The following is a 22,875-nucleotide window of genomic DNA, read 5'->3' on the forward strand; positions in this document are numbered from 1 at the left end:
CCAAAACTTTCCCTCAACATCCGTCGCCATCATCACATCCTGCTCATTCATATGCCACTATTTAACAGCTTGGCCTCTTATTCCAGCTCACCGACCATCTCCTCGCGTTCGCTATTTGTATTTGTTGTTTTGGTTAACACAAACGCACCAACATTGGTTTATGCGTTTCCGGTGCCCATGTGACAATACAACACTGGCCAATATTTGTGATCAAACAACAAATGAAAACACACAGAGAGTGAGAGAGAGGAGAGATACCCACAATCGCACTCAAATGTGTAAATAGCGCTCATTGTGTCCGTGTTGTTGTTTGTGTTTGTGCCGCTCATTTTGTATTTGCTCACCCGCCGAAGCTTGTAGTTGAAGCAATGCTAACTATGGCTGAGACGTCGACTGTGCTGCTTACCATTCATCTGTTTCCTATGGAGGCGGAAACGGAAGTACAATAACAATAAATGCCATACTAAGCAGAGCGTTGATTTTTGTATCGTCGTTGTTGTTGGTTTTGTTGTTTGCTAACGAGTGGCCATTGTTGGCATACACATTAGCCCTGGCGTTGGACGCTGTCGATTTAGGCGGGTGTTTTCTTTGTTTGTCAGCTTTCAATAAATTTGTTTGCTGTTGTTGTTGTTGTTGTGCATTGAGGCTACACACTATTTTGTCGCGCTCCATTGCCGCTTATTTCACAAGCACAAATGGCATGGCGATTATTTTTTATATTTTTTAAAGAAAATTTAATTTTTTTTTTTTTAATTTTTTGTTGCCTGAAATTGTTGTTGTAAACGCTGCAAAACAATGAGCAGGTGAAAAACGGCACATTTCAATGCAAACAATGCTGGTGCACAATTGTCGTTTGCGGTGCGAACAGTGAAGAGCGAAACGGTTCGGAAAGGCGCCTGTCAAAGCGTTCTCACATTCAAACAAAGAGATAAGAGTCGCTGTCGCTTCTTTTGTTTATTTGGAGTGGTGTGATTGTGGGACAAAACAAAAATGCGATCAAGCCATTTGAGTAAAAGCTTTAAAGCTCTTGCTTTGTTGTTTATCGCTCTATTTAAGCTGTGGCATAGCATTCAAATTTTTTACATACCCTCATATCTTGAAAGGAGGTCAAGAAATTGTTGTTGTAAACGCTGCAAAACAATGAGCAGGTGAAAAACGGCACATTTCAATGCAAACAATGCTGGTGCACAATTGTCGTTTGCGGTGCGAACAGTGAAGAGCGAAACGGTTCGGAAAGGCGCCTGTCAAAGCGTTCTCACATTCACACAAAGAGATAAGAGTCGCTGTCGCTTCTTTTGTTTATTTGGAGTGGTGTGATTGTGGGACAAAACAAAAATGCGATCAAGCCATTTGAGTAAAAGCTTTAAAGCTCTTGCTTTGTTGTTTATCGCTCTATTTAAGCTGTGGCATAGCATTCAAATTTTTTACATACCCTCATATCTTGAAAGGAGGTCGTGACTAACCTAAAATCGGTCGAATATCCAAGGATTACTTATTGTTTTTACCAAATCTTCATCCAAGATTTGTAAAAGTGGGACCCAGAGCAGAAGTGATGGGAAGCAAAATGAGTGAGAGGGCACCAGAAGAAAAGAGCGGGAGAGAGAAGAAAAGAGACAAATATATATATGGAGAGAAATGAAACGAGTGAGAAAGCAAAAATGAGATAGATAGAAATGAGATAGAAGAAAAATAGAAAAGAGAGTTAGAAAAAGAGACAAACTTCTAGTTTTTCAAAGAGTATACCGATCTCTGTTACCATAAGTACTACTTTCTCCTGGATTGACAAAGAAGCGAACCGAATAGGTCAGGTGATTTATGAGGACAAAACTAAATATCTCCAGTCATCAAACAAACAGTCAGCGCTTTCGAGTCTTGGCTCTCATGTTACTGTTGGCAGTCATAACATTGAAGTTGTAGATAATTTTGGCTATCTGGGAACCAGAGTTAATAGCAAAACAATGCCAGCCTGGAAATCCAACGCAGAAGCACTCTACTTTGGACTGAATAGGCAATTGAAAAGAACAGTCCTCTCTCAACAAACCAAACTCCACAAGTCGTTTATTACTTCCGTCTTGCTTTATGGTGCAGAAGCGTGAACGATGTCAACACCCGTTGAGACGACACTAGGAGTTTTCGAGAGAAAGGTTTTACGGATGATTAAGATTCTTTGAACATTGGCACCGGAGATACCGCAGACGATGGAGCGATGAGTTATACGGCGACATAGACACAGTTTAGCGAATAAAAAGACAGCGGCTACGCTGACCGTGTCATGTTGTCCGAAACCACTCCAGCTTTGAAGGTGTTCGAGTACCCGCATGTGGAAGCCGAGGAAGAGGAAGACCTCCACTCCTTTGGAAGGATTAGGTGCAGAGTGACCTGGTTACACTTGGGATATGCAATTGGCGCCGAGTTGCGGCTATATATATATAGGATAGGAAATATGATGAAAATAAAGAGAGGAAAATGAGATAGATAGAAGGATGAGAGAAAAGAGATACAAAAACTAGCGATCAGGAGAAAAAATTAGATAGATGGATAGAGAGACAGAAGATAGCAACATCGAGATAGAGAGAGGAGAAAGATTTTCAGTTTCCCGAAGAGTATGCTGATCTTTAAGCCGCAAATAGCTGGTGGTGGTGGTGGTATGACAATACAGTTAATATATAGCGTAAGATAGAATTTGAAAATACTGTGTCTCCATTTCCTCCGAAGTTAACTCTTCGTTTACAATAAGCGCCCGATCCAAGTTCAATTTAAATGAAATTTCTTCCACAAACGATTTGCCACACTTAAGCCATCATAACGGTACTTATTACCTACACAATTAGCGCTACCAGCATAGCGACCTACTCAGTGCTTCCCTTAATTAAAATAACATTTACAAACAGACATAACTTCCGAAAAAGGATTAAGTAAACCAAACTCTATTTGTGTTTATGTAAACAGAAAACAACAATATGAATTACCAACGATGTCTTTTCTCGAGAAACTGTCGCCCTGCACCGCTCCACTCACTACACTCCACATGCCGTTGTTCTATTGTTGCGTTGACTTGAAGAGATGAGTTACAACTTGAAACTTAACTTCCAAGTACAAGTACACGAGTATAACAGTACAGCGTGCAACACTTGTTAGGTCAGCCGGAATTCCATGCTAAGGGGAAATGGTTTGTACGCATGCGATGCCATTCTGGCTTATTCTGTTCGCTCTATCCACTCTATACAGTTTTGTGACCATGATACTTTTTAATTAACTGCATCAACTGCAGGTGGCGACTTAGATAAAGTTTAGAATTTTAAGCACAAACCTCCACGGCGCCTCTCCCTCCCGCACATCGGCATCCCAAATCCAAAATAGACGCGCATTCATCGGCTTTAGTAGGGATAGAGGAGTGAGGGGCTTATAGTGGCGGAAACTTTTTGCCGCGCTGCTACTCATGCCTCGCACTTGGATTATGGTAATGCTACGATTGTTGCTAACATTGTTGTTGTTTATCCACTTGTTTCTGACTTCTGGACTGTGTGTGGGTGTGTATGTTCGTCGGTACTTTTTGAAAATTTCATGTCGGAAAGTATGCGTGTATTTTTTTGTTGTTGCGTGAAACTTTGTGCTGAGGCCGCATGAAATTTCCGTGAACGAAGGAACGAACGAACGGTAAGTAGTTGTAATTGTGAGAAAAAAAATATTGTGAACAAAATGTAGACCAAACCGAACTTAAAGTGTGCAATCGTCAGTGTACTTCGGCGAAAAGCTGCGCTAAGGTATTTTCAGTTTTGATCACTTTGTTTGCAGTTGTTGTATAGCGCTGGGATTGGACTTATCGTGGGGGTTGGAAAGTTTCCAATTTAACTGCATGCCGTGAAGCAGCTTAAGTGTTCTCTTTTTCAAGAGTTATTACATTTAAATTTTTATTATTTATGTAATTTCAAAAAAACGAGGAATTAGGAAAGCAAATTTACTACAGATACAAATAAGGAAGACAAAAGTTTCGGGAAAAAAAGAATTCTTAACAAAGAAAAGCTTAAATAACCACATCGTAGGCTGCTCCATTTTGGTTCTAGCCACGAGTCAAAGGCTACTGATTGTGAGTATGAACCATACGAAAAATCTTCTGCCATTAAAAGAGACAGCTACCACCAGTCCCCAAAACAATTGGGGAAACGTTACCGGAATGGACCCAGATTTATATACGCCTAAGGACTGTCGACGTCAGATTTTCTTTCGTCCATTCAGACAACATTACCTAGCCAGCGTAGCCGCTGAACTATGTCAATGTCGTCGAATAATATATACAGCTCATCATTACATCGTCAGCGGTATTCGCCATTGCCAATATTCAAAAGACCATACATCTTCCACAAAACCTTTCTCTCGAAAACTCCTAACGTCGGCTCTTCGGATATCGCCACCGTCACGCTTCTGGACGTTTCATAAATCGGGATGAGAATGATGAAAGTTTTGTAGAATTCGATTTTGATTCGTTGGTTGAAGAAATCACATAATAAAGCTGAGAAGGAATAATAGCATCAAAACGGAGTCTCACATTTCCCTTTTATTACGAATGTTGATCCAGAAAGTCGCTGAAATCTCAATTTTTGCAATGAACTGAAACCAGGACATGAATTAACAACCCTTCGAAGACAAATATATGTAAAGTGGTTTTGAGGGGTCAGCAGTGGGAAGAGGGACTCTGCTACTTAATATAGCTCGTATGAAAAAATACATGGACTGTTTTAGCATATCAAATCGGATTTAGCTTTCGGGAATAAGTAATTTTATAAGCATCATATGTAGTAACGGTATGTTCCTTTATGATCTTCGTATGTAATCTAGTAGCGTCTAATGGGAAGTCGACAAGTTCTTTGAACGACTAACGTCTAAGGTGAGAGCTCTCTTTGAGGAACACGCCAGGAAGGATGAGCTTCCCTCTAGTAGGCGCGTCACCACATACTACACTTGCGAGCAAAATTTTAAACAGATCTAGGAATCGGAGGAGAGCAAAACCGCTACCAATCCCTGTGGATGTTTACCCAGGGAGCTTCGACGACCCCATGAGAGCTGGAATGAGTGAGGCCAGCCTAAATTGGTACCTCAGGCATCTAAGTAAGAGTAAATCCCCATTTTAAGCAAGAGCTCTCACGAATAGAGACATCACGGAGAGCAGAAAAGCTCCATACCAGTAAGCCAGCCAGCACAAAAGTACCCGCGTCCGCTGAATATCGGAGAAGCGGGCATATCACGCCGAATGAGCCGGACAACAAACGGCAAAAGGTCCTTCAGTCAGAGCTAGGAATGGACAGTTACATAAGGCCGGTGGCGCACAAGCATCCTCTAACGTTTTCGGGCATCTTTTTCGGTCCAGCACTACTGCTGATCGACTGCAGAAATGAGCAGACAGCATCCTGGCTAGCGGAGATTGCTACGCACCTAGAATGATGGATTGGGCCATCACTCTGTAACAGGCGAGGGGATGAAATACCGAGCACAAATAATAAGACGGTATTTCTTCCAAGATGCGCCGGCAAGACATCGGAATATGTTTTTGGTCCGAAAGCGGTCTGTCCTCAATTACTAAGTCAATGTCGCTGGATACGCGGTACCAAAAGTTGTAAGAGTATTTAGCCGAAGGTTAAGAAACTGTGCATATTTCTTTCACACACGACTATACACCGTTAACGGTAAATTAATATAGTCTGAAACACATCTAACTAAAATCACTGATTCAATTTGAAGAGTACTTATTTATACGGCCAATTAGTCATAACGCCACTTGAATAAAACTCAACAAATTGCTTAGCCACCTCCCTGACTCGCCTACAACAACCAATCGATTGCTAATATACTTTCAATCTAAAACATACTACATATATACATATATGGAGTGTATGGCAGCCCTACTGCTTTGGATTGTTATGATTATTACTTGTCGTTTTTGCATTTTGCCAATTGAGCGCAAGTTGGCTAATTAAATTCACTTGCGAACATTTCGTTGCTATTGTTGTTGCTTTAGTCCGCTGCCGCTGCAGTTGACAGCCCATCAGCACCTAACATTGGCTACACTTTTACGACTCCATTAGTTGCATAATAATATTCTCTCTGTCGTTTGGCAATGCGGACGGCAAATGCGGCGGAGGCGAGGGTTGCGGGTGTAAGGCACAAGGGGACGTACTTCAATTACAAGTCAATTCGTATTCAATTAACCGTTAGCAATAAAAATCAATTTCCAGCAGCGACTTGTTCTAGGCAAAAACTCATTGTAATTATTATGAATGTGCCGGGCGATAGTAGGGAGAAGGGGGAAATAAAATTACACAAAACACAAACAACGAAATAGAAAAGAAAAATAATAAAAGAAAATATTATAATGAATTAGCAATGCAATCGTTTGGCAGTTCGGCATTTTGGCGCTTGCAAATGACTTTTCATCAACGCTGTTTAATCAAACGGAAAAGTCAAATGGTTATTGGCAGAAAGCTTTTTCTTTTTTCTCTTGAGCTTTGTTAGGCGTAGGTAAATTATAACTAAGTAACTTGTTAGAAAATTGGTTATTCAAGGCACTGCAGGTCAAGAGGTTCCATTATATTTTAGATTTGTACAAATTTGTTTGGTAGTTGTGGCACTTCAATAAGTTGCATGGAGGAAAACAGTTTCATTATTTTTTTTTTACCAAAAATCGGTAATATTATAATGGTGAAGGACCAACGCCATATTTTTTCTCTCACTTTTGACATTTCTCTTCAGTAAGGTTTGCCATTTCATCATGGAAAGATATACGATCCAACAACTAGTCGAAATTATTGAAATTTACTATCGAACTTCGAAGTCAGTGGCCTCCATTTTAAGAGCGCAACGTCCAATTTATGGTGTCATAATCGTTCAGTTAGATCAACAATTGAGCGCCTAAAAATGTTGATCCACAGGCAAAGCACAAAATGTTCCCGTGCCAGTGAGACAACGAAGTGCCCGTAGTGTGACGAGAATATTGCCACCGCTAGCGCATCAATTGAGAAAACCCCAAATCAGTCTCTCACACGTTGTTCTCAAACGTTGGACATCTCTGTTATGTCATTGTAGCGAGTTTCGCGAAAAGATCATCTTTACAAAATCAAATTGACGCAAGAACTTAAGCCGCTTGACCACCTGAATCGTCGTATGGTTTTCATCGAAGAATCATCTTCATCGATGAGGCTCATTTCAGGCTGAATGGCTTTATCAGATCAGACAGCAATCCACATGTAGTCCCTGTGTCTCCATTGCATCCCGAAATTACGGTTTGTTGCCGTACTTCTTCCATGATGATCAAGACTGGCACGTTACTGTGAATGGGAATCGCTACCGCTCAATGATAACCGAATATTTTTGTTCCGAATTGAATGATATGGACTTGGACAATATGTGGTTCCAAAAGAACGGCGCCACAAGCCACATAGCGAATGTCACAATCGATTTATTGAAAACCAAGTTTGGTGAACTTGTTATCTCACGAAATGGCCCAGTCAATTGATTGACCGCCTCAATCGTCCGATTTAACGACGTTAGACTATTTCTTGTGGGGCTACATCAAGCCTATGGTCTATGCCAACAAGCCAGCGACGATTGATGAACTTCGTACGAATATCGGCCGATTTATTCTTGAAAACTGTAGAAAATTGGGTTCGGCGTCTGGATTTCTGCAAGTGTGCCCGTGGTGGCCATGCAAAAAAATTCGAGTTCCATACATAATGGCATCAAATGTTCTTTCACAGGAATAAATAATTTCATTGATATCGCAAAACAAAAAACTGTTGTATTGCTCTTATTACAGTTGAACTTCCAAAATTCGAATAACCATAATCCATAAAAAAGACTTCCGAGTTATGGAAGGTAAGTTAGAGCGTAATTAAAAATTTTAATTAGTAGTTTAGAGACTTATAAGAGAAAGTTCCATACCATTTTCATGTGTCTAAAAATAAGCGAGTTCTACAATATTATTTGAAAATTCTTGTGTCTAAATATCAAGAACATCCCCTATGCCCGGTGCGGATATTTAAGTTCTAACCGCTGAGTCGGAAATTAGTCTATAGCATCCAACATTGTTCTATAGCATCCACACTTCCTTATTAGTTTAAGTTATGCTGTCTATGGTTTTATGGTTAGAGAGATTTTTAGCTATTCGAGCTTACTAGTCTAATCGTAATAACAATAATAACAACTATGCTCTCTCACTCTTCGGCTCTTTACTTCTACAGCGTTGAGGAATTCTGTTGTCTACAGTTTGATGCCCACAAGTTTCTCTAGTTCGAAAAGAATAATGGCCTAATCATGTGCTTTCACAATGTGACGGATCCAAACTTCGGAGACATAATTTATTAAAAAATTATTATTTTTATTTTTAAATCAGGGTTGCATTCCTGTTAAATATTCCTAATATCTACATCTTCTATCAAATATAGCTTAAGGCAAGCTACAAGAGTGAGACCTCTCCCCACATTTTTCTATACTCTTTAAAAGCTTTAAGCTTAAAAAATTTAAATGATTTTTTTCTAACTGTTAGTACTTGTGGCACTAAACTCGCTTCCAAATATTTACATTTTCTCTGACGTTTATAATAAATTGCGGCGAGTTTATGTGGTTAAGCAACTGCCTGCGGCTTGCTGACGCGTCAAATTGACTTAAGCGCTAAACATTTAAGGCGGGGAGGGGGGGGGGGAATATCAACCTTAGCAAATTACACGCGGGTAATCGCGTCAAATTAATGAAAGTGTGCAAAATGAGTTCGAGGTTCACAATGTAAATGAAATTAGCGCCTTTAAAGCAGAACGTTGGATATTTTACAAAAATAGAGGGTGTGCTTTTCGATGTATAGAATTTGGTATAGCTGTCTTAGCAGCTGTCAATGTGAACATTTCTATTTGACATTAATATATTTTGAGAGATGACAGAGCCTTTTCTTTATTTTATTAAATATAAAAGTTAAAATTTTTTCTTGTTTCTGTTGTAATCTTCCAATAATTTTGTTAGATATTTATTTTATTTTAATATTAATTTTTTATTCCCATTTTCGTATATATTTCACGATACCTATAAGCTTCGTAATTTCACAAATTTATAATGAATTTACCTGTTTATTTCATCTTTAATGTGTCAATTCAAAATTAATTCTTAGCAAAGCTCAAACTTCCGGCTAAGTCGTTGATTGGACCCCCGACAGTCTTTAACGGTGTTGAAATGTCAACTAGTAAATATGTATCTACTATACATTTTATATATCTACAACAACAACTCTTCGACTATCTAATTAAGCTGCGCAGTTCTGTAACCAAATTACTGTTAGTTGGCTGCCTTTTAATTTCACAACCGTTAATTGCTAGTGACGTGCCCAACAGGTGTCTCGTTGGAGTATTGTCACCCAAAGCCGCACAGCAGAATGAAGCTACAGAGCTTTTACCAACGCATCAACAGCTTTCAGTAATATACGTTAAGGTCGTATATTGAATAATTTTTGAATGGCAGCGTTCTAGAGCGACCTCTATAGTCTATAGTATAGACTAGCTTATAGCTTATTATGTCTAAAAAAACTTCGAAGCATTCCATCGAATCCTTTCTTTAAAAAAAATCACGAAAATCGCCTAATTTTTATTGGGTTACACTTGTATAGCTCCTTAAAATAAATATGTAAATCCTTTCTTTTATTGTATTTAACTCTTCTTTTATGCAATTTTTTTATAATTTTCATAACCACTTTCCTTCCACCAAACAAATTATCCACCAAAATTATCGCATTTTAATTTGCCAACTCACATGTTGACGCCAAAAGGCAAAAAAAGAAAGAAAAACATAGCGCGTTATAAACTGGGCGTTTTGTCACCAATGAATAATGACTTGGCACATAAGCTGTTAAGGCGCTGTTGACAGACTCTGTCTCCGTAAAAGCATAAAGGCAGGCGGAAAACAAATTTGCGAATGAAAAATGACTTTGCAAAGCCTTATTAACAGGCTAATAAAAAAATATGAATATGTGTATGTATGTATGTATGTATGTATGTATGTATGTATCTATGTATGTATGTGTGTATGTTTGTTTACGTTATGACATGCACGTGCAGTACACAACGGCTCCAAAGTAATTAAAAGCGTGCTTTATCGCAAACACGATTTTCCACAGAGCAATATTTCAAAAAAAGTGCCCAAAAAAGAACGAAAATAAATTTTTTGATGCAATAAATATTGAACATAATGAAAGTGTACACACCGATATATTTTTAGTTGAACAAAAATTGTTTTTATTATTATTAGTTTTATTTTTTAACTTATGGCATGCTTATTTTCAACTGTGTGTTATTCAACTAGCAAACCGTATAGTTGTTGTACCTAAGAACACAGCGAAATTTTATAATATTTTGCATGATTTATTGTTTCGGAACAGGTGGCAGCTACTTTTAAATAGTAAATACCTTAAAACCTCTTCCGAAATGCTTTATTTTGCTCATTTGTGGTCTGTCGTTATCCTGGTGGAACACTACACCCTTCCTGTTGGCCAATTCTGGTCGATCGTATGTTTCCAGCGGTCCAGTTGTTCGCGGTAGATGGTGGAATTAAACGTCTGGCCATATGGAAGCAGCTCATTGTGGACGATTCCCTTCCAATCCCACCTAACACACAGCAAAACATGCCTGGCTGTCAATCCCGTCTTGGCCAATGTTTGGGACGATTCACCGGCCTTCGACCACGACCGTCTTCGCTTGATATTGTCGTATGTGATCCATTTTTCGTCTCCAGTCACCATCCGCTTCAAAAATGGGTCGAGTTTGTTCCGTTTCAGCAGCATATCGCAGTCGTTGCTTCGGTCCAGAAGGTTTTTTTGCGTCAAATCATGCGGCACCCAAACATCAAGCTTTTTTGTGTATCCAGCCTTCTGCAGATGGTTTAAAATGGTTTGGTGACTAACCCCTATCTCCTGGACGATGTCACGAGATGCCACTTGCCGGTCTAACTTGATGATTTCCATGATTTGATCGGTATTCGTCGTCACAAGTCTACCGCCGGCTGCGTTATCCATGGTGTTATACATAGCCGGTAAATTCAAAAGACAAAAAGGCGGAAGGCACATATTTGCCAACCTAATATACAATTTTTTTTGCCTCTGAAAGTCACCTAACCCCTTAAGTGGTAATGCTAGAAATCGGTAGCCAGCTGCCATGCAACCAATATACTGATTTTCAACCCTCCATATAATATTATACCGTAGAAATTGGTTAGTGAGATATGTCTTATTAGGCCTACAGCTTTGCTTCCGCCGTTTTTCAATAGATGTCTCTAGTGTCAAGCACTGGTCGATTAAGTCGATTAAATCGTTTTATATCGATCTTGGACATTTGTGTCAACATTAACCCAACAAAATATTTGTAGAGATCTCTTTGCATCCCAAACTTATTCTCAACTGAAAATGTCACTTTTTGAGCCAAATTCTCGACATTTGCGGGAAATTTTGTTTTTCTTTTTTAATTCCAAGAAAAGTGCGGCTGAGGCTCATCGAATGCTTTCGGATACGTACGGTGAGTCTGTCCTAAGTGAAAGAACATGTCGCGAATGGTTTCAACGTTTTAAGAATGGTGATTATGAAGTCGAAGACCAGCATGGTGGTGAAAGGGAGAAGATTTTCGAAGATGCTGAATTGGTTGCTAAAGCCAAGTGCAAACATCACAGGAGATCGATACCGAACGCAATTGATGCATTTGAGCCGAGCACGAAAAGAAAAACGGCCACAGTACGAGGAAAGACACGATAAAGTCATTCCCCAGCATGACAATGCTCGGCCTCACGTCGCAAAGGTGGTCAAAAAATATTTGGAGACGCTGAGATTGGAGATCTTACCCCACCCGCAGTATTCTCCAGACGTTGCTCCATCTGACTACCACTTGTTCCGATCGATGGCACACGGTCTAGCTAACGAGCACTTCAGTTCTTATGAAGAAGTCAAAAATTGGATTGATACTTGGATCGACTCGAAAGATGAGGAGTTCTTTCGTCACGCAATACGCTTGCTGCCAGAAAGATGGTCAAAAGTAGTAGCTAACGACGGCCAATATTTTGAATAACATTTTTTTTTATAAAGCCTTATGTTTCCAAAGAAAAAACGGCGGAAGCAAAGTTGTAGACCTAATATTAAAAATAAGCGATCATATTTAACTCCTTGTTTATATTTCCAGTATTTAATTATTTTCTTAACTTTTTAGAAGTAATATTTTCGATAAGCAAGCGAGTTATCGACTTAAGCTCAACACATTCATTTCAAATGCCTCTCAAAAACACCTAACAACTGTTTAAATATTAATGTTGTTGTTGTTTTGCAGACTTCTCCGTACAGAGTGCGTCTTCTGTTCGTGAAATTCGCTTACTCATCGCATTGATATGCTAAATTCTTACTTTCTTTGTCAAAAATGAACAACCAAAAGAATGCATGCTCTACCTCAAGTGCCCCAACAACTGCTATGTCTTAGGCAATTAGTAGAATTTATTGTTTCAACAAATCAAAAGTGCAACATCACCGCACACAACAATCAACCTCTGCGCTCTGCTCTGACAGCTACTCCTGCCTACTGCAAATCATGGCAGCCACACTTCCGGTCTAGAGCGGAAGTACATACATACGTAACTACTTAAGCGCACTTAAACATACACGCATGAGGCAGTGCGCTTAGAATTAATGCGTATTGTTATTGTTGTTGCTTTTGTCAACTTCACTTATAGAGCTTTTGTTGTTTTAAATGATTCATCAACATTTACTTGCATAATATATGTACATATATATTGCTGGTCATGGACAAAAAAAATGCTCTGCCGGACAGACATGTCGAAGCAGCGTAGCATGCGTATATGTATATGTGCGGTAGATGAGAGCGTTGTGCAAAGAAATGAAGCTTGTCGGTGTTGCATGTACGATATTTGTTGCCAAAAACATTATGTATGTGCTCCTTATGTGTTGCATTGTTATGCACTGTAGTGTACATGTTGTTGTTGTTGTTGGCATTTTCATTTGTAGTACAAATCGAGGAAGTGTTTTGCAAATTGTAAATTTAGCTGACTTCGAAGTGCTTACGTACATACATACAAAGTGGAGATTAGATTGCACAAATATACGAGGGCGGTCCGTTAGGTACTAAGGCGGCAAGAGAAACAAGAAAATATTTCAAAAAAATTCGAGTAATTCCTCCAGAAGCTCTGCTTTTGACTCGATATACTGGACACAGATTTTTTCAAACCCGTTTAGAAATTATATTTTCGAGAGATCTGCAAAGTAGACCTTCATAGTTATAAAGCTTTCAGCGAGTAACTGTTTAAAGTTTGGAAATAAAAAGCAGCTGCACGCGGTCAAATCTGGAGATTGGTTGGTGGTTGTCGTAGCAGTTTGTCGCTTAATTTGCATTAAGTGTAAACCACTGCGTTGTCCTGGTGGAAGAGCTCTGCATTTCGCCTTTTTTTTCAGTGATCCAACATTGAATCGGTTCAATAATCCGATCTGGTAGCGCGCTGTTGCCGTTTTTCAGACGTCATCGGCTTTCCAGTCCCTTGTGATTGTGTCAAAAATCTCCTAAATATGAATCAAGAGCCCCTCATGTTTTGACGTGAACGTTTTGAGTCTCTCACAAATTTGTTGAGGTGTCTAAAATCAATGACAGCCCAGTCTGCCGCTACACCAAACTTATGACATCCAAGATATATATTTCAATCTTTGTTTCTTTAGGAGAGTTGATCAGAAAGTGTTGAGATCTCACCATCCTCCAGACGAATTTGTCAACTTTCGGCCGTTAAAATGTATAGTTTCATCACCTGTCCAATGAACAGTCTCCGCTTAAAACCCACAGAAAAGTCGGTGGTAAGGGAAATATACATATTAGGAACACTAATGTCAAGCGCACCTTTATCTGTTCTATCCCTACTGCTGTTGTAAATAACTGTTATATGTCCATGTAAGAGTTCCGTTACATTGCGTGCCAACCTTGATGAAGTTGCTGTGTGAGTACATGCAATCTAAAATGGTCGAAATGGCGTTTGTATGCAGCCAAGCGCATAGACATATTCACACAAACATACATATGCCACATATATATACATCCATATACATATACATATGTACTCACAAGTCAGGATGCCATTTTATGCATTTATTTTCATTTGCTTTACGCTTTGCTAGCATTTCCATTTTAATTCTACCGCAATGTAGCGCACAGCAACATTCGACATACATACATATACACAACTACAACTATTCAACACAGTGTTGCATTTTATTGGCCACACGGGGGCGTAAAATGCACAAAATACCTTTGAGGCGTTAGCTGCTGCTGTAAATGCTAGCCATAGATACGTGCTGTGCGTTTCCAATACAACAACAAAAAATATTTGCAAATATTCACATACATAACGCACACATACACACATATACGCACGCATACAAATGCAATAAATTCCAATGCAATTGACCTAAAAGGATTTGTGCTACTCCACAGGCTTCCGGCGAGGGTAAAACATTTTGTGAACTATTTGTTTTTTGATCTCTTTTTTTCTTTTTCATTCACTTTTGGTGCTGTTTTACCTGCGACTTTTTTCATTTTGTTGGCAATAAAATGCCTGTGGGCAGCAATCGAATTCAGTCGGTGAGTTCTGCCGTTGTGTTGGTTGCATCCACTGCAAATTGAGGCGTTGAGTTTCCGGGTGGAGTAGTAGGAAGCTAAAATTATAGTTTGAGCTTCATAAACTCGAGCAATATGATGTACTAAAACAAGAGCTTCCTTTTTTCAACGCTAAACTTACAATTTAGGCTCAAATGGACATGACGTAATATTAACTCAATCAAACTAACATAAATTTGAGTTAAAAATAATAATTTCGTGCTAAAATCTACTTTAACTTGCTTATTTTAAACTTTATGTAGACTTTGAAACAAAATAATGATTTTTTTTTCATAAATAATTGGAGAGTGCATGCAACACTGTCAGCTTGCCAAAGCTATGTGCTATTACAATAATACAATCTATTACCGAAGTTCTCTGCTAAACAGCTGTTTTTGACAAACCGCTCGTGCAGCGCCGCATTGCACTGTTTACGTAAAATCCAATTTCCAATTGCGGCTTTTGTTGTTTTTCACAATTTTTGTGTAAGAATTTATGAGATAAGTGTTAAGTTAAATTAAAATGAATCAAGCCGACGTTAGTAAACTGATGTCGCAATTGCGCATTGCTGTTAAACCGCATCGTAATCTACGTAATCCAGATGGTCCTGAGGGTCGTTTATTGAAACTACGCAAAACTGTGACGGCACTGGTGAAACATGAGCGCATAGAACTATATTACAATAGAGCTGATGAAGCGCGCGGCTATGCGGAATTGGTTAGTAATATTACGGCACAACAATCATTATTAGCAGAATTAATTAATTTTTGTGTTTTTTATAATTACAGCTAATTTCCAATGCGATACGTTATGGCGATTGTCATAAAGCCACAATGGAATTGGCGGATTATTGGTTGCTCGAAAAGCAATTGGTGCATAAACTTTTTAAAGTACTAGTGCCACGATTAGAGAACTGTAATCTTTCATATACCCGCATGTATAAAGCGCCGCGTGATTACCCGGGCATGTATTATAGAAAATCGGTTTTGGAATTGCGTGGCAATCCATATCCGTCGTTATTGCCTGATTATACAAACAATCGTAATTTAATACACAATGTTTTGTTGGATGAAGCACGTAAAGATTATAGACGTGAAAAACTAGCAGAGCTAGCTAATAAAATAGCGTCGGAATCGGCGGAAAATACTAAGAAAGTTGAGAGTGACGCTGAGTCGAAAGTTGCAGAAAATGCAGAGAAAGCATAAAAATAAATGGTTCTTTATGATAAACAGATAATTCTTATGCATAAAATAATTGTTAAATTAATAAAAGTAAATTAATATTAAACAGAGAGTGTACAGAAGTGTTTTATTTTTGTTAAAATTGTTATTAAAACATTTATTGTTTAAACATTGCAGTACAGCTTTATTGGGAGCAGAATAATATTTAAAAGGTCTTTTAGTGCACTAGCATGGGAAGTGCCTACAGTATAAATAGTTGAGTTAGTAGTACTTTTTTCGTAAGGCTAGCAATTGATAGTTAGTCAAGTTGCTGCTGGAAAACCTGCTCAAGAGAGCGTCAGCTGATCACATTAGAGCTGTTGGTGGAATTTTCATTGCAACAATAATAGTCAGTATTGTATTCAGAACCACAAAACAGCGAGTTTTAATTCTTTGATCATTATTTATAGAATTCATTTTTATAGGTTATACGGAAACCAATCACCCATCACAGTCAGCATCACTACTTAGTACCACAATAAATTATAAATTAAAAAATATTATTCCATAAATGATTTAGAAGATGCTGCAAGAGCAATAAGTGGACGAAGAAGTATATAAATCTTGTGTCAATAGGCGTACAAATACACTATAAGGAAAGTAAATGTTAAATTGTAGAAAATTATATTAGGACTTACCCTGAAATCCGAAACAACTGCTCCTGACAACAAAGGCCTCACATACAACTGCACAAAACATTTTGATTTTGTTTTTCACATTTAAAAACCACAAAGAATTCAATTTTATTATTGACTGCATCACTTTATATGCTTCCGCCGATAATGCTACGCGAAACTGATAAAGCAGTATACCAATGGCAATGCAGTTCAGTACATACGTACATACATATATAGGAATATATGTACAAAGTTGAAAACTTAATTTTCAATTCTTTTAGGTTAGCTCAACCAAATGTAAATGCTCCCTATTGCAATTTAGCGTATATTCAATATAGTTAGGGATGGAGCCGAAGTGACGCACTTTACAGTAGTTCGAACACGTATTGAATATGAATATGCATGCGTACAAATATTCACGAAAACTGGCAAATTGATTGTTGGAAAAGCTTATCCAAAAACGAAACCATTTATTCGTTGAAACTGTTAAACATTCACAAATTTACAATCCAATTTTAACCACACATACACTTAAATATATAAATGTTTTATTTAATTACAATATAATTATAATTCACTTTTGCGGTAGCATTTTACGCGTTTCCGTCGGCTTTCAATCGCGAAACTGACGAAGCTTACGGAAATCTTCAATTTACAATTGGCAATGCAGTTTTTTGTAAAGTCTTCCTGTCACAGCTGTCAGTTTTGACCGTATATCGTATATAGTACAGTGGCAACACTGCCAAAAATCACCGCCAAATTGTGTGTTTGACAATTGAAAATTTTACACATCCGATTTTAAAGAAAAGTAAAACATATTTGTGCTGTGAAATTATAATTAAATATAAGTGACCGATTTGCTGTATATCAAAACATTTCAATAGAGAAGAAAGCATAATAACTCATAAGTGGACATATATTGAAACAAAAACAAAAATGAATTGCTTCCTAGCGCTACACTGAATACCACATTCACTTAATGCAAGTCTCTATAATTCTTCACTTAATGGATATGTCGCCCATTAATATGAGAAGTTGTATTGTAAGCATGAAATAAGTACATTAAGGTTTTTGTAAGAATATTTTCCGTAACGAAAACATCGTCATTGGTTACCTTGCCTGTTACGTTATTTTATCCGTTAAGCTACGATCAACATTAGACATTACATCTTTCGTAAGCGCCGGTTCCACATAAGTGGTATCAGTCTATGTATATAGCGCGGTAAGAAACCAAATAAATTATTTTATATTTTGCCCAACACATTTTTATTTTAATATATATATATTTTCAACGGATACAGTATTTGTATATATGTATATATGTAAGTGTAAACATAAACTATATATAATTGATAAATGGTTATTTAATTGTCATATAAAACATCACATATGTTTAAAAGGCACTAAAGTGCATTATTAAGGCCTCATTGGTATACACATTTCCGCTGTTTTCAACATATTTTGTGCATTAAAAATTATTCAATATAAAATTGTGACTTTATAGTTCACATATTGTAAAAGATCCGCCACAAATCTCACATTTCTGCGGTTCCAAATTACTATTAGGATTAAGTGAGTTAAAATAGTTCTTCAAAGCGTTCAAAATGTTATCCTTTTTGGTATATAGGTATTGAAACGATTGTGATATATATGTATCTTCAACGTACACAAATATACGGTAAAGTATGTTTTCGGCGGATATAAAAACTTTTATCCTTTCCCTTATATCGTCTAATAGTGTTTCAACAAATTCTTGTGCTACTTTCATTAAGAAATCAAATGTTTCCTGTGAAAAAGCATCAGCCATGGTAGTTATAATGTCATCAAAGCTGTCCGGATTAGCGATCATCTCAAAAAGTCGAGTGCCATACGCGGCTAATGAAAGTAAGACATTATTAGGTAGCAAAATACTGCCCATTCTGATGGCGAAAGCGCTTGGTTGTGCCGATGCTCCGTTAATATTATTGTTTGAGAACAGTAATCTTGAATTGTTAACGGCATTTGTGTCAGTCTGTGTTGTTGGTATGGGTTGTTTAACCGAATTTAGCACATTAGGTCCACGATTATGTTGAAGATTATTGCGTAATTCGTTGGTATTTACTGGTACTTCATTATTGAGTACGACACCTTCACCAGCGGCGCCGAATGAAGGACGTACCTTAGCTTGATTTAGTTTCTTGTTAATTTTATATAGATCGTTTAGATATTGTTTGGTGGGCATATCATTAGCACCACGTATAATATCTACTTTGCCTTGTTGTGAGCCTTTGGTACGAATTGTTTCCTTTGACATTTTATCAAACATCTTTCTTTGACGATTACTCAATGACTTTCGATAGTCTTGTATTGTGGTGTTATGTGTGTCATTCACCAGTGTTGATGCCATACGGAAATTTGACACCGAATGTGTGAATAGCACCAAAGAGGCTGCCAATTGCACCAATTCCATGCTAGTCACCTCCTCATCATCGCGATATTTCTATTTGATTAATCAAAGTTAAATTTACACTAGTAATTATATGTAACGTATAGCGTTAACTCACAAGTATTAGATCCAGTATGCCACTTGCTACACCAGTTCCTGATAATACAATGGATGAAATATTCAGACCATTCACAAGCAATTCGGTAACCTAAAACAAATTGTTAGTGGCAATAGCGTTGTGACTTATAAGATAGATATTGTGCAACCGCCAAAGGTGTTACAGTAAAAGCTTGTTTGTTTTCATATTTCTTGTTGTTGTTACAACAGTATTTCATGCTAATTATACTGACTCACCAATGATATCTCCTGTCCCGCAGCAGCGGCAGTTGTCATGACTTTCGTAGCGCCCGATGCACCCACACCCACAACACCCGCGCCAACACCTATCCAAGCATTTCTCGCCTGCGAGTTATCCAACCCAATGGGCTGTTCATGCTTTTTACGATCCACTAAATTACACACGGAGCGTACAGTTGAATATGCCGCCGTGGCTGCGCAAACAGCACCAGCGCCAACTATTACAGCTGGTGCGACCGTGACCATCATAGCTGCTATTGGGATTGCAGCAGCACCAAATCCTGCAACAGCTGTCGCTGTGTCTGTGTAACCTAGTGCCTTTCTAGCAGCACTACCATTCGGTGTAGTATGCACCTCCAACTGTACACGTCCGTCGTAATCGGTGGTGTAAATACCTTTAAGCGGCGCAATCAGTAAACCACTCGGTAGTTCATTATTTGATACGTATGCTTGCCAATTTTGATAAACACGCCCCACCTCATCAATGAAGATCATGCAACAATTTGAACTATCGGCAGCAGCTGGAAGCAAGAATTAAATATATAATCAATCCGAGTGAAAGTGAAAATTTAAAAAAAAAAAATGTGGAAATTGAAAAGTAAAATCGGAGTGAAAGTGAATTTTCTCGAATTTCCGGAAGTGAGTTACAGAACCTGCCTGATAGTAGATGAAAATATATTCTATGTAAATATGTATAATTCAGTTTTCTTACTTGTGCATTTTCGTGTTCTAAAAACGGGATGACAGGAGAATTCTTTAGCATTTACGGCGTCTTCTTCTTTATCACAATCGACAACAAACACATAAATAATTGCACTCAAAGAGTTGCGATTTGTGTATTTTCCTGTTTAACATGAGATATTTTTCAGTGAGTTGTATAGCATTAAGGTTATTTTTTTTTGTAGTTTTTATACTCACTTTGAGCCCAAACACTGTCAAATAGCATTTTTCGCATTTCTTCTATTTTTTTATTTCCTTTCTCTTGGTCTGGTATAAGATGTTTTAATTTGTCTTTTAACATTTGACTTTGTTTTTCAGATAGTCTGTAGGATATTAGTAAACGTTAAAGAAAAATTATTATTTATTTGAAAAAAAAAAAAAAAATGTGTATTAGCTAGCTGAGCTAAGCCTAGGAAAATGTGAAAAAAAAAATAAAAAAAAAATGTATTTATGCACTCACAAGTCCCAAATAATTTCCCTGTTGAAACCGCTATTATTGGCAAAATCTTGCTGTACTTCCAGAACTGTGCGCATTTTCTTTACCGTTTTTGGCGTCGGCTGTATGTGTAGAATTACATTGCCATTTCCATCCAATGTATATTCGCCATTGTATGGCACGACCATAATGCCCGCTGGTAGCTCATTATCTTTCAGGTAACACTCCCAACTGGGATATTTATTGCCATTTTCGTCTTCATAAAATGCATTAGTTGTCGATTCAACTGGTGGAAATGTAAACAAAAATAGTAAAATTTACAATTGCACTAGTTATTATGTTTTAAAATTAATACAAAAATTAGAATTTCGAAAAAAAAAATCAGAATTTCAAAATTATTTTTTTAAATTTTTCTAAAGTAAGAATTATCAATTTTTCTAACACAGCAATCAAATCTACTTTATTTAACTTATTTTACAACTTTAAACTGAAAATCTAAAAACTTCCCTACCTTGATACGCCTTCCTTATAACAACAAAGTCCTGAAATACCTTTGCTTCCAGCGCATTTTCATGCTCATGACTTGTGACTAGTACATGTAAAATAGACGTGTCTGTTTTCAGATATTTAGCTGTAATGCACAAAAACAATAATAAATAATAAACACATTTTAAACATATTTCCTACGCACTAATTGTTGCGTAATGTTGTTGTTGACTTCTAATAGTCAATTCGTTCGATGCTTGTGTGGCCTTTGGTAAGCAAGCAGGCGTTAAACATACTTCCAAATCGACATTGCCACTTTCATTAAAAGTGTAAATACCATTTATGGGCGCAACCATAATGCCTTCTGGTAAAGTATTTTCCTTAATATATAAATCCCACGATAGATACTCGTTCTCATCGTCGTCTATGAAAACATAACTGTTAGCTGCAAAAAAAAAAGGTTTTAACGATTTTATAAAAATTAAGCACACATTGGTGTCGTACTTATAGCACGCGCTATTCTTAGCACATTATGAATTGTAAACTCTTGTGAATTTAAGGCATCCACCATGTTGGATTGCTTTGTGACAAGCACATATATACTGCAGTTTGCGCTATAATCATCGGATGCAATATCTAAAAAAAAAAAACGAAAATAATTTAGTAGTAATAATTGATCAAATCAAAAAATCATATGCAGTTTATAATTAATTACTTTGCAGCGCCATATCTAAGTGATATTCATGTATCGTATTCCTTTTGGTTTTATTTTTAGCCGCTGTCGTTTGCCAAGCCTCAAGTTCGACTTGCCCATTTGCATCTAAGGTGTAACGTCCATTTTTAGGCGCAACCAAAATGCCATCAACCAAGTTGTTTTCACTTTTGTACAACTCCCAATTCTTGTAAATGTTACCATCTTCGTCTACAAATGTTCGATTTCCGTCTGCAAAGTAGTTAATGTAACAAGTATTACAGTAAATAAAACGAAATGCAAACAAATATAAATAAATACCGGAACGTATTACGATATGATAAGAAAATTCTCGCGCATTTTCCGCTTCCTCCAAGTTACTCGAATCAGTTACCAACACATAAATTGTATTTGCACTAATATTTGATTGCTCTTAAAACAAAAACAAAAAAAATATCACTTCTAAGTACATATAAAATATATAGTTCAATTTACCATCCATTGCAAAGTCTTGTTGCACCTCGCGTATCGTCGGTGCTTCATTGTTGTTGTTAATGCAAGCGGCCGGTGTTTTGTTAAATTCTAATTTTACTTTTCCATCGTTATCGAATGCGTAATAACCGTTTTGCGGTGCAACCATAATACCACGTCGCAACTTATTTGTTTCCTTGTACGTTTCCCAATCAGCATATACACTTCCATTTTCGTCTATAAAAGCTCTGCTATCGCCATCGGCTACAATATACATTATTATATATGTATATAGTTGGTGATCATAATTTTCAAGCTTTATCGAATTATGACTCACCATTTTTCTTTAACTTGCTGATGATTTGTGTGCTAGCAAAGTCCTCACAATTCAAAATATCTGTGGTATCTTCTCCAACAACTAGAATGAGGATCGTTGCTACGGGCAAGTGCGCTCTACGCACTTTTTGTTGACAAAAAATGTAAAAATTTAATTTATTTTTGTCGTGTATATGTATTTATACGTTTACCATTTTTGTTAGCAAACTCTTGCTGTGTATCGGCAACATTTTTTGCAGACATCTTGCTTTTTAAAATTTGTTGAAACTTCTAAAGTGGCTAGAACTGGACTGGCAACTTGTGAATGCAATATGTGCGTATATATTCGGTCAAAAGTATAGATATGTAATTAAAATAAAGTATTTATGGGATTCCCCATATTATAAAACAAGGCACTTGGACTCACTGTGGTGAACGCATCTATTATACGTGATATTTATACGTTCTCTGCTGTTGGCACAT

General features: G+C 37.4%; 2 protein-coding genes across 2 annotated transcripts; one reads left to right on the plus strand and one right to left on the minus strand.

Annotated features, from left to right (window-relative positions):
• Positions 1–15,034: 15,034 nt before the first annotated feature.
• On the plus strand, positions 15,035–15,947 carry LOC105211056 (39S ribosomal protein L17, mitochondrial). Its single transcript, XM_011182323.3, has 2 exons — positions 15,035–15,371; positions 15,443–15,947. Exons 1-2 carry the CDS (start codon positions 15,177–15,179, stop codon positions 15,857–15,859), a joined length of 612 nt encoding a protein of 203 aa, XP_011180625.1. The 5' UTR covers positions 15,035–15,176; the 3' UTR covers positions 15,860–15,947.
• A 1,888-nt stretch (positions 15,948–17,835) lies between these two features.
• On the minus strand, positions 17,836–22,825 carry LOC105211055 (uncharacterized). The gene is made up of 14 exons (XM_011182322.3): positions 22,605–22,825; positions 22,415–22,537; positions 22,102–22,341; positions 21,928–22,038; positions 21,631–21,858; positions 21,420–21,551; positions 21,121–21,360; positions 20,941–21,060; positions 20,454–20,715; positions 20,192–20,316; positions 19,986–20,117; positions 19,271–19,794; positions 19,035–19,124; positions 17,836–18,970 (listed from the first exon to the last, which is right to left on the minus strand). The coding sequence occupies exons 1-14, from the start codon at positions 22,654–22,656 to the stop codon at positions 17,990–17,992; spliced, it is 3,360 nt and encodes a 1,119-aa protein (XP_011180624.2). The 5' UTR covers positions 22,657–22,825; the 3' UTR covers positions 17,836–17,989.
• Positions 22,826–22,875: the final 50 nt, after the last annotated feature.

This window comes from Zeugodacus cucurbitae, chromosome 4 (assembly GCF_028554725.1).
Source record: "Zeugodacus cucurbitae isolate PBARC_wt_2022May chromosome 4, idZeuCucr1.2, whole genome shotgun sequence".
In the NCBI taxonomy this organism is placed as follows: Eukaryota; Metazoa; Arthropoda; class Insecta; order Diptera; family Tephritidae; genus Zeugodacus; species Zeugodacus cucurbitae.